The sequence below is a fragment of the Nymphaea colorata genome, chromosome 5 (assembly GCF_008831285.2).
Source record: "Nymphaea colorata isolate Beijing-Zhang1983 chromosome 5, ASM883128v2, whole genome shotgun sequence".
NCBI classification, from domain to species: Eukaryota; Viridiplantae; Streptophyta; class Magnoliopsida; order Nymphaeales; family Nymphaeaceae; genus Nymphaea; species Nymphaea colorata.
Window position 1 is genome coordinate 22,787,118 of NC_045142.1, and position 12,925 is coordinate 22,800,042.

General features: G+C 40.4%; 1 protein-coding gene across 1 annotated transcript; it reads left to right on the forward strand.

The window, feature by feature from the left end:
* Nucleotides 1-2,143: 2,143 nt before the first annotated feature.
* On the forward strand, nucleotides 2,144-3,495 carry LOC116253977 (uncharacterized). Its single transcript, XM_031628988.2, has 2 exons — nucleotides 2,144-2,622; nucleotides 2,900-3,495. Exon 2 carries the CDS (start codon nucleotides 2,900-2,902, stop codon nucleotides 3,368-3,370), a length of 471 nt encoding a protein of 156 aa, XP_031484848.1. The 5' UTR covers nucleotides 2,144-2,622; the 3' UTR covers nucleotides 3,371-3,495.
* Nucleotides 3,496-12,925: the final 9,430 nt, after the last annotated feature.

Consider the following 12,925-nt stretch of genomic DNA (forward strand, 5'->3'; position numbering starts at 1 on the left):
CAGTTGATACTTGTTTTAGAAAATTATACACGTGCTTTTTCATATTTAATCTATTCTAAGTTCATAATTTTGTTTACATTACTCAAAATACTTGTTAGTAGTGTATATTCCAAGTCCTCTGCATGCTATTCCTGTAAACTACAATTGATACATGCATGATATTTAAGTTTAAAGGTGTATCATAGAACCACATAAGTGTCAAAGCAGCCCTCATCACTCAGCCCTCATCACTCAATTCTAGGGGTGAAAAAGAGGGTGACTTTTGCCTCTTGCATACTACCAGTCCTTTTAGCTGGTCAAGAGCAAAAACCTAACTACATAAAATATGTAAGCAAAGTACTCATTTTTACAATCTAACCTCATATGATCTTAATTATTTAAAATAATTTGATAGAAAATATTATCTCAACTATAATTTGAGTTTTACCCAACAAAAGGTTGACTGCTGTTGCCTAAATTAAAGAGATGAGTCTCTCCTTGCTTGTGTGTGTATGTTTATATATATATATATATATATATATATATATATATATATATATATATATAGCTAGAATTTTTTTATTGCAAGGGCCAAACTATACTTTCAAAACTTTTAATAGAGATTGAAACCGAGATTTTCACATTATATATATAATATTCATGGAAACAAGTTGGATTCTGCCACGTTATTTTAGATTTACATGTACATTTTAAAAGTTTTTAAAATGAGAGGGGGTGGGGGGAGCAAGATCCCTCTTCCCTCCGCGCGTGTGTGTGTGTGTGTGTGTGTATATATATATATATATATATATTGAGAAAGAAAGAGGCAAGAAAAGACACAAAGCGACGTATAGGATGTTAATGGGCCGCAAGGTTGTAGACTTCAAAAATATTTTCTCTACCATTTAAAAAGTTGTGATCTTGTATGTTGTATCGGTTTTCCTTTAGTCATATATCAACTTATCGTATCGACTGGTACGGACTGATTTTACGGGTATAAGTCTTTATGTGTATTTAGAGGGACCCTATCGGCCGATACAATATCAGTCAACTGATTAGATATTTGATTGGCTATTTCAAGAAAATTATCAAAAAAAAAGTTAGGAACTATTGACGGATAATAATTAGAAAAGACGCCTAACATCTTTCATGGTGAAGTGACAGTCCTTTGTGTAATTATCAGTCCCAGGGTCTACCCAGAATGGAGCTTATACAAAAGGTTGATGCCTATAGAAATCGAATTAGCGACCGTTCAGCTGTGCCAAACCCCTTACAGGTGATGATTGTATAAAAAAAATGCAGCTCACTAACTTAACCAGATTGTTAAGCAGATTGATGCAAAAAGTAATGAACACGAGAATGTTTTGCAGCTCACTAACTTAACTCATGTTAATGTTATATAACTCTTGTTTAAATCACAGAAGGGTTACCAAATTAAGCCTTGTAGCGCATAATTTCTTGTATCACCGAAAACTTTATAGTTTTAAACATCTTTATTTTAGTCTCCATCCAAATTAACTCAGTTTGGCAAACACAGTTGAATTTGAATGATGCCAATTGGGTTTAGATTCAAGTTAGCAGTTTGTGATCTTGTATTGGTAATCATTAATCGAGTTCAAAATAACTTTGTGTTGTTTTCTATATATTCTTCTCTAAATTGAAGAAAAATGAACCTTTGATTATAAAATTGTGGTAGTTGCTTAGATCCGTGAAAGATCATGCTGCTTTGATTATCAGATTCAAGAATCAATTTGGTCTGTGAGGATAATTAACTTAAGCGTACAACTTAAATCCATGTTACATGTACAAAACCGCACATTTAAGGTTGGATTTGGAAGAGGGTCCGATGTTAATCTATGAATTTGAAATCCTAATAATCTCAAATCACCGCGTATCGAATTAGCAACAAAACAAACACACTTTTAATTTTGAAAAAGCTTTCTCTTAGCAAATGATATTGATATTGCCCCTAAAGAGATTTCTACAGTTGAAATGCATTAATAATATTTACAGTCTGATTGGTGGTTTGGTTCACAGTCGACATGATTCCAAATCTACAAGCGTGTGAGTAAAGGCGGTCATCTAGAACAGGGACCCACTTAGGGAGAGAAAAGGAGTATGAACCCCGTTCTCTCACATCACGAGGGTGGTGATTCATTCATCAATTCCAGTATTCCACCGAGTTGTCTCTCTCTTCTCTCCTCTTGGTCATTCATTGATATATTGCTTGAACTTCTTCCCAACCATTGAGTACCAAGTGAATCTCTCTCTCTCTCTCTCTTCATTGAGTGCAATCCCCAATTGAAGATCTCTTTATCTCTCTGCTCCTGATTATTTGAACTGTTTCACAATCATTCAGCCAGTTGGCAGTCTCTTTCTTCTGATAGATTATTTGAACTATTTCACAATCATTCAGGGAAACCTAGTTGAAGATCTCTCTCTCTCTGTCTCTGTTTCTGATAGATTATTTGAACTATTTCACAATCATTCAGGGAAACCCAGTTGAAAATCTCTCTCTCTCTCTCTCTCTCTCTCTTTCTCTCTCTGATACTGAACGATTTCACAGTGCAGCCCCAATTGCAGATCTCTTCATATGTCCGTTCCTGGCATATTATTTGAACTGTTTCACAGTCATTCAACCAGGTGGAGTCTCCCTCCTTCTCTCTCTCCCTCTCTGCTTCTCATATACCATTTGAACTATTTCACAACCATTCAGTGAAACCCAGTTGACGATCTCTCTCTCTCTCTGTCTCTGTTTCTGACATATTATTTGAACTATTTAACGAGCTTTCAGTGAAACCCAGTTGAAGATCTCTCTCTCTATTGTGATATATCACTAGAACTATTTCTCAGACATTCTCTCTCTCTCTCTCTCTCTCTCTCTCTCTCTCTCTCTCTCTCTCTTTCTTTCTGTCTATAGATGGGCAGCAGTGGATACTCTTTCTACGGTTGTGAAGTGAGCGAGGACTCTCAGTCTCAGCCCCCTCTTGGGAAGTTGACGGCATCGGAAGGGCCACCGATCATCTTCGACGATGACGCCGAATCATGCAGCGGCGACCTCGAGCACCCCACCCCATGGCCTGAGGCCGACGAGAAGCGGGATGACTCAGCCGATGATCAGCAGATCCGCGGCTTCAGGTCGGGGGTCGGAAGAGAGAAGGCCGCCGGCGGGAAGGCTGCAATAGTCCAGCCGAAGGCACAGGAAAACGTATTGATGGTCGATCTCGGTGCTTTCCGGAGAGACTGTTACACGGGTTCGCCGGCGGAGGGGCAGATAGCCGATGACGAAGATGATGCTCCGGGAAGGTGCCATTTCACGGCCGAGGAGTTGATGAAGAGGGAAATGGAAAGGAATAGGTTGTTTTGGGAAGCTTGCCTAGCAAAATGGTGACGGTGATTGTGTTTCAGGATTAATGGTGATTTTATTTTTGCAGAAAATAGTACTTTTTTTTAATTTTCTGTAAATATAGCACGTTTGATTTCGTGGGTAAATTTAATCTCTGTTTTTCTTTTTCAGTCAGTTTAACTATTGTTAAAATTATTATTATTTTTTAATTTCTTTATAGATTCGCTTCTGTCGGTCGCTTTTGTGAATAGTTGCCTTATTATAAAGAATGTGAGTTTTGATTAAGTTGTTTGACAGGAAATTGAAAATGAGACGACTTTTACGTCCTTTAGGGCGATCTGGCGTTCTGGTGGATTTGAAAACTCGGGATCTCTCGTCCCTTCCGTTAAATCCACAGATTTTGACTATAACCTGGATTTGAAATCTACGGTTTATCGACAAGACAATTTGTATGTCTTTTAGGAGTCGTTTGATGGATTGAAAAATAGATTTGAAAAAAAAAAACTTTTGAAAATCAGTTTTTTAAATAAAAAATAGAAAAAAAACCTTTTCGATTCTGAAAAATAAATGTTTAAAAAAATTGTTTTTTAGTCAAGAAACATATTTTCAAAAATCTTTTATTTCCAAAAAAAATCTTTCCTTCTTGCTGAGCTTGGCCAGGAGAAAGCGGTAGTTGGCAGGAAGCTTCGAGTCCCAGACGAAGTCGGCTGAGGCGGTGTTGCTGAAGGATCGATTGAGAGGGGCGAGCTTGCAGATCTGCGGGGGCTGAGGTACATGAATACGGCGGCGACCCAGCTCTCCGGGATGTCCCTCAGTCCCGGCTTCAGTGGCTCTCCGTTGTCGTCCGTCACGCTCGTCTGGTTCGCACCCATTAACCAATCCCGCCCTCAACCCCAATTATCAATAAGACGACGACCACGAGGCACGACAAGGAGAAGAAGCACTACCTGTTCGTTTCTTCTTCTTCCCTCAGGAAGCCCCAAACCCTCTTTCGCCTTTCACCGCCATCACCAGCAATTCTTTCTTCTTGCTTCGCGATGATGGTCTTCTCTTCTCCAAATCTGGGGTACGAGGAAGCCTTACTTTTCTTACAAGGTAATGCAGGAAATTCCAGTAAGAATCAAGGGAACGGAACAGACAAGTTCATCATCTTTCATGATGAATGAGTAGAGGAAGACGAGGGGACGCGATGAGTGCGTGCCCTAACGGGCAAAAAAGAAAAACCCTGAAAAATCTTTTCACCGTGATGTTTTTCGAAATATTTTTTAGAAATCTTTTTAATGGTCAAAAAACTTTTTTCACGAAATGTTTAAAAATTTTGAAATTTTTTTACTCTTCAACAGTGTAAGAAGAAAACCTTGAATCCCTTGTCCCTTTGTTAAATTTCAAATCCAACTTTTTGATATAAAATGGGGATTGGAAAACTATAGACATTAAGTCCACCGTTTGTAAAAAATGTAGATCAAAGTCGGCAAAGCAGATGACCCAGTCATTGGGTCAACGAGTTGATTTGTTGATTCGATCGAGTTTTAAATAACCATAATGTAAAAAACAAGTTGGGCCAAGTTAATAGTGAGTCATGCCAACCCTAACTCATAGCTGAGTTTTTTGGCAATTCTAGAATCAATCCGACTATGCAATCGAGTTTTAAAATAACCATAATCTAAATCACTGCAGTTGAATCAAACAAGTTGGGCCAAGTTAATAGTGAGTCATGCCAACCCTAACTCATAGCTGAGTTTTTTGGCAATTCTCAAATCAACCCGACTATGCAATCGAGTTTTAAAATAACCATAATGTAAATCACTGCAGTTGAATCAAACAAGTCGGGCCAAGTTAATAGTGAGTCCTGCCAACCCTAACTCGTAGCTGAGTTTTTTGGCAATTCCCGAACCAGCCCGACTACGCAGTGGATCTCTTCATGCTTCATGCATCATGCATCAATCAGAGTCTAAATTAATTAAATGCCCTCATATTGTTTTGAAACTCAGATTTAATTGAAGCATGTAAGACCTTTTAACTGATTAGTTGAAACATTTGCCAGGGTTTGATTTCTCAGATGACTATATGAGTGTCATTTCTATACCTAAATGCATATGAATTTGAATTGAAATTCATGTTTAATTTCTTAAATGTGTACATTACATTTTGGCAGCCAAAAAAGTTTAGAATATGTTTGTATTTGAGTCCTTAAGCTTTTGGTCGCGGAAACCATCCATGTAGGTGCCTTTCATAAGGAATTACTTGACCATATGAGTTACATTGAGTGACTTTGAACACAAAATGTCATATATATATATATATATATATATATTGCTAGATGAGTTTTTTTTATTTGTGATGCTAAAAACTATCACAAATGGTGCAGAATTTTATATAAATGGTTCAGATAATCTAATTTATACATCGAAAATCCACGTGGCAGAATTTTATATAACCAAACAATCAAAATTTCAAAACCGTATCATGAAATTTTAAGTGGATTTTGGCATAACAGTACCTAGATTACATTAGTAATATGGACCTAGAAGTATTTGAAATCTTGACATCATTGAAGGTCTTCTAAGTCTAAACAATAGGTGGAGAAAGTTAAATTCTTGTTGACAAATAGGGGTGAACAACGAGCTTGGCTTGTGAATGAGTTCTAGCTGAGTCGTTTGTTTAACAAGTCAAGCTCGAGTTCACGAGTCCACTTGTTTAAATAATCGAGTCGAGTTCGAGTTCACTGAACTCGAATCGTTGAAGCTCGATTTGGCTGGAAAATAATGTGTAGTGACTTTTTAAATACCTGACTCGGTTTTTTTAATTAAAAAACCAATAATAGTTCATATATTCAAACAAGTTTGTCGAGCCTTAATCGATTGGAGCTCGAGCTCAACATAGCCCAGCTAGTTCAACTTGTAGTAACTTTTTACAATAGTGGAATGAAGCTCTACGCAACTCAGGAGTGGAGGTAGGTGTGGGCATTGTGTGGGCAATTACCTACACAGATCTACAAGAAATTCTTATTTTTACATTCATATTTTAGGGAATTTTTTTCATTTATATATTGGTGTCCCTTAAAAATTTAAAATTTCATAACTTGTGTCCCTTGGTGAAAAATTTCTACTCCACTCCTAACGCAACCTCCTTATGCCGGAAAAAAAACAATCACAAGAAAAAATCTCAATATTTCATTCTCATAGTTTTTGTCTGCTTTGGCTTACGAAGAGGGTTGATGCCTATAGGAATTGAACCAGCAAATGGCCTTTTGCCAACTGATAGCCCAACCAGCTAATGGATCAAGTTTGAATTGGATACTCTCTTTACCATATCCGCTTTTCTGGACATTCATACATCCTGGAGTTCATATTCAGATTCAAATGTGGATGACAAAAAACATTTGTATCGTATCCGAATTCACAAAACTGAAACAAATCCAAATTTTACTTCTAGATTAACATCTAAAATCCCGAATAGGACAGATTTAACATCTGAATCCAACTTTTAAACTGAATCCAAATCGAAATTTTCAAAATGTATGGACATTAGACATAGAATATCTGTTTAGAACTGTATCCTATCTGAATCTGAATGCAAATGTGATCAGGTAATGTCTTAAATCAAAATCTGGTCAGAAGTCATTTCTTGAGCCAAATCTAATCTGATTTCTTAATTAGATCATATCAAAAATTTTCCACATATATCTGTTTTTTTTCAAGCAGTTTAGTAGAGATCTAAATCAGATTTATTGACATCCCTAGCTGAATCCCTTGGGATAAATTTGTTCCTTCATCATTGGATTTGCTTTCTGAAATCCTCATCCAATACTGAAAAGAAAAACAAAAGATGACTAAGGCAAACTTTTTTTTTTCTTTTTTATATCTCCTAGATAAATAAGCTTTGGTGACAAAAAAAAACCCAGTTCTAATCTTCAAGGAATAAACAATTCCCTAAAGATGAAATTCCAGATTTTTTATCCCTAATATCCAACTATAAATCCAGAAGAACCGATAACAAATGCAGGAAATGTTATTTTGTATTTGAATGGGTATTGTAAAGCATGGACAGGACAGATGTTCATGAGAATTTATCTACACAATCAAACATGCCCTTAAGTCAGTGTAGTGGGACAAAAAAAATGAGAGAAGACATGTTTATACTTTCAACAAACTTTGGGAAGGGCCTAATCAAGTTTCTACAAATTTTAAGAGCCACGTGTATTTTTCCTGAAAAAAAATCATGTACTTCTGATAGGACCTTGCTCCAGAGTAGGTCTAGACGCTTTCTTACAGTCGATTCTATCTCCAAGATCTCTTGAGGTGCTTAAGGCAAACCTAAAGAAGGACAAACTCAACAAAAACCCCACTACAAGAAATGCTAATGGGCACGAAGACAAACAACGCAATTAAAACAAACTAGACTAAAGTGAATGGAATACGGAAAAACAATCACTAGAAATAGAGCAATGAACATGATAATGTCTTGCAGTCGGGTCTTAGGCCAAGGGCCTCCGAAAAACCGCAAAAACAACAAAGCCAAACAGATGCAAATAAGCAAAGACAAAATGTAATCTAAATAGCTCTAAAGAAATCAAGGAGAATACCGGACTGGGCTAACTCAGAAGAGACCTCGGGAAGAATTCCAGTCCCCGAGTATTGCAGCAAAAGAAGGAGAATTATGAAGAGAACTTCTGTCGGCGTTTCAGAGTTGCCGCAGAAGCTCGTCCGCCCGACACATTGGATGGTGCGGGTGCCTTTTGTTGCAGACAACGTCTTGCGGATGGCGCGACGCGGGCTTCGTCGTGAATGGGGTCGCGTCTGCAGGCGAGAGGGGGTGCCTGGCTGTGAAGAAGGCGCTCGAAGAAGGTTGCTGCTCATCGATGAGTGTTTGGCCGCCGGTGTAAGGAAACAAGCTCGGTCTATAGCTTAGGGGAAGTCCTACCTACAGTTGTGATGAACAGCTCGGTCTAAAGGCCGGACAGCACCTACGGTGTGGCTGGGTACGGTAGGTTTAATTGAAGTGGGCTTGGTAAGGTTAGACTATGTTAGATCACTTGGGTTTAGTTGTCTAGGTTTAGGTTTAGTAGATGCTGATCGGGTTTGGGTAGGGTAGGTAATATCAAGTTGAACTTATAGTATAATCGGAATTAGGATCAGGGTAGGCAATGGCTGAAGAGGCCATGGGGGCTACCTTTCCCAAATATAAGAAGGGAGGCAAGAAAACTTCCTAGAATGATGGTGGTGGTTGGGTTAGATAAGGTAACACATGAGGAAGGAAATGGCAAAAGCGATGTGAACAGGATTGGGTTTAGGCCAAACGGCTGGCTAGGGTCAAAGTTTTTCTAAAATGTAGGTCACCTACTCTAATGGATCCTCAATTGTAGGGCGAGGTGGCACTTGTGGCCCACCAAATGAGGAAGGGATTGGGTGAGAAGATCTCTAGCCCCAAATGAAGCAAATGGATGGCGCGCAAAGTGGTGCGCCAAATGTGGAAAGAAATCGAGCTAGATCAGCTCGAATTCTTATTCCTTGGGATGTTGCCATGTGTCGCTGATGGATGGCTGGTGTTTCACACAGTCAATGGAGAGAACCACTTACCAAGTGTGCAGAATTGGCAACCGTTTGATCAAAATGTGCACCGGTGGCTAGGTTGAAGAAACACTAAGCGAGCCTCCAACTAAAGCGCATGTTTCCCCATTTTGCCCCTCCAACTGTAGTTGTTCTTTTGCTGGTTCAAGGGTAGATTTGTCATCTACCAATGCTGACCAAATGTTCACAGGAATAGTAGAAGAAGCTGCTGGAAAAGTGGCTGTGTTCGTCGGAATTTCAGAATTTTGGCGGACACCGAACTTTACCGTTTTGGCTCCGAATTGCGCCAAACTTTGACGTTTTCTTTATTCTTTTAGGATGATGGTTCTTATGCTGATTTTGTTTTTTTTTTTATGTCTTTTGCACTGATTTGAAAATGTTCCTCTTGTTGTTTCCGGCGTGAATATCATGCCCAAACAATGGCTTGGATTTGAGATTTGAAAGAGTTTTTGCAAGTAAATTTTCACCAAATCGATAAGGTAGAGCACGATCACTCCAAGGAGTCCTTGTGATTTGTAAGAACTGGTTTAAGACAAACTTCCACCGTTGAATGATACCTCAAACTCACGGATTTATACCGTGGGAGTGAGCCAACTTCTAAGGCCGAATCCTATCTCAAAACAATCCAACAAAGTTCCACAATTCACCAAAGGAAGTTCTCGTACTAACCTTCTCTTGATTGGTTAAATGTCGAGCACCACACGCCTCCTTGTTGCCTAGTTGGAATGCAGTCCTTTATGAATGCACTTTCGTTAGTGCGGGTACCTTTTGTTGCAGACGACGTCTTGCGGATGGCATGAAGCGGGCTTCTTCGCGAATAGGGTCGCGTATGCAGGCGAGAGGGGGCGCCTGGTTGTGAGGAAGGCACTGGGGGAAGGTTGCTGCTCACCGATGAGTGCATGGCCGCCGGTGTAAAGAAACAAGCTCGGTCTAGAGATTGGGGGAAGTCTTAGCTACATTTGTGATGAAGAGCTCGGCCTAGAGCCTGGACTGCACCTACGGCGTGGCTGGCTAGGGTAGATTTAGTTCAAGTGCGCTTGGTAATGTTAGACTAGGTTTGACCACTTGGGTATAGTTGTCTAGGTTTAGGTTTAGTAGATGCTTATCGGGTTTGGGTAGGCTAGGTAACATCAAGTTGAACTTAGTATATAATCGGAATTAGGATTATGGTAGCCAATTGCTGAAGAGGTCGGACAATGGGGGCTACCTTCCTCAAATGCAGGAAGGGAGGCAAGGAAACTTCCTATAATGATGATGGTGGTTGTGTTTGATAAGGCAACTCGTGAGGAAGGAAATGACAAAAGCGATGTGAACGGGATTGGGTGTAGGCTAAACGGCTGGCTGGGGTCAAAGCATTCCTAAAATGTAGATCACCAACTCTAATAGATCCTCAATTGTAGGGCGAGGTGGCACTTGTGACCCACCAAATGAGGAAGGGATTGGGCGAGAAGATCTCTAGCCCCAAATGAAGCAAATTGATAGCGCGCAAAGTGGTGCGCCAAATGTAAAAAGAATCGAGCTAGATCAGCTCGGATTCCTATTCCTTGGGATGTTGCCATGTGTCCCTGATGGATGGCTGGTGTTTCACACGGTCAAGAGAGAGAACAATTTACCAAATGTGCAGAATTGGCAGTCGTTTGATCCAAATGTACACTGGCGGTTAGCTTGAAGAAACCCTAGGCGAGCCTCCAACTAAACCGCACGTTTTCCCACTTTACCCCTCCAACTGTAGTTGTTTTTTTGCTGGTTCAAGGGTAGATTTGCCCTCTGCTAATGCTGACCAAATGTTCACCGGAATAGTAGCAGATGTAGCCGGAAAAGTGGCAGTGTTCGCCGGAATTTCAAAATTCTGGCAGACACCAAACTTTACCGTTTTGGCTCTAAATTGCGTCAAATGTTTTCTTTCTTCTTCTTGGACAATGGTTCTTATGCTGATTTTACTTCTTTTTTATGTCTCTTTTGTACTGATTTGAAGATGTTTCTCTTGTTGTTTTCGGCGTGAATATTAGGCCCAAACCGTGGCCTGGAATTGAAATTTGAAAGAGTTTTTGCCGGTAGATTTTCACCAAATCGATAGGTAGAGCACGATCACTCCAAGGAGACCTTCTAACTTGTAAGCACTGGTTTAAGACAAGCTTCCACCGTTGAATGATAGCCCAAACTCATGGGTTTACACCGTGGGAGTGAACCAACTTCTAAGGCTGAATCCTATCTCAAAACAATCCAACAAAGTTCCACAATTCACCAAAGGAAGTTCTCGTACTAGCCTTCTCAAGATTGGTTCAATGTTGAACACCACACCCCTCCTAGTTGCCTAGTTGGAATGCAGTCCTCTCGTGGGCTGATCTGTCTTCTATTCCTCCTTTGTGTTCAAGGATGAATGCACCTTCGTTGGTGTGGGTGCCTTTTGTTGCAGACGACGTCTTGCGGATGGCGCAACGCGGGCTTCGTCGCGAATGGGGTCGCGTCTACAGGCGAGAGGGGGCGCCTGGCTGTGAGGAGTTGACAGGGGTAGGTTGTTGCTCGCCGATGAGTGCTTAGCCGCCAGTGTAAGGAAACAAGCTCGGTCTAGAGCTTGGGGAAAGTCCTAGCTACAGTTGTGATGAAGAGCTCGGTCTAGAGCCTGGAGTACACCTACGGTGTGGCTGGCTAGGGTAGGTTTAGTTCAAGTGGGCTTGGTATGGTTAGACTAGGTTAGATCACTTGGGTTTAGTTGTCTAGGTTTAGGTTTAGTAGATGCTTATCGGGTTTGGGTAGGCTATGTAATATCAAGTTGAATTTAGAGTATAATCAGAATTATGATTAAGGTAGGCAATGGCTGAAGAGGTCCGACAGTGGGGTCTACCTTCCCCAAATGTAGGAAGGGAGACAAGAAAACTTCTTATAATGATGGTGGTGGCTGGGTTAGATAAGGAAACACGTGTAGAAAGAAAGGGCAAAAGCGATGTGAACGGGATTGGGTTTAGGCCAAACAGCTGGCTGGGGTCAAAGCTTTCCTAAAATGTACGTTACCTACTCTAATGGATCCTCAATTTTTGGGCAAGGTGGCACTTGAGGAAGGGGTTGGGCAAGAAGATCTCTATCCCCAAATGAAGCAAATGGATGGCGCGAAAAGTGGTGCACCAAATGTGGAAAGGAATAGAGCTAGATCAGCTCGGATCCTTTTTCCTTGGGATGTTGTCACATGTCCCTAATGGATGGCTGGTGTTTCACACTGCCAATGGAGAAAACCACTTACCAAATGTGCAGAATTGGCAGCCGTTTGATCCAAATGTGCACCGGCGGCTAGGTTGAAGAAATCCTAGGCGAGCCTCTAACTAAACCGCATGTTTTTCCACTTTGCCCCTCCAACTGTAGCTACTCTTTTGTTGGTTCAAGGGTAGATTTTCCATCTGCCAATGCTGACCAAATGTTCACCGGAATAGTAGCAAAGGTTGCTGAAAAAGTGGCAGCATTCGCTGGAATTTCAGAATTCCGGCGAACACCGAACTTTACCTTGTTGGCACCAAATTGTGCCAAACTTTGACGTTTTCTTTCTTCTTCTTGGACGATTGTTCTTATGCTGATTTTACTTCTTCTTTTTTTGTCTTTTGCACTGATTTGAAGATGTTTTTCTTGTTGTTTCTGGTCTGAATATCAGGCACAAACTGTGGCTTGCACTTGAGATTTGAAAGAGTTTTTACCGGTAGATTTTCACCAAATCGATAGGTAGAGCACGATTACTCCAATGAGTCCTTGTGAATTGTAACTGATTTAAGGCAAGCTTCCCTCGTTGCATGATAGCCCAAACTCACAAGTTTACACCGTGGGAGTGAACCAACTTCTAAGGCCGAATCCTATTTCAAAACAATCCAACAAAGTTCCACAATTCACCAAAAGTAGTTCTCGTAGTAACCTTCTATTGATGGGTTCAATGTCGAACACCACACGGCTCCTAGTTGTCTAGTTGGAATGTAGTCCTCCCATGGGCTGATCTGGCTTCTATTCATCCTTCGTATTCAAGGATGAATGCACCTTCGCTGGTGCGGGT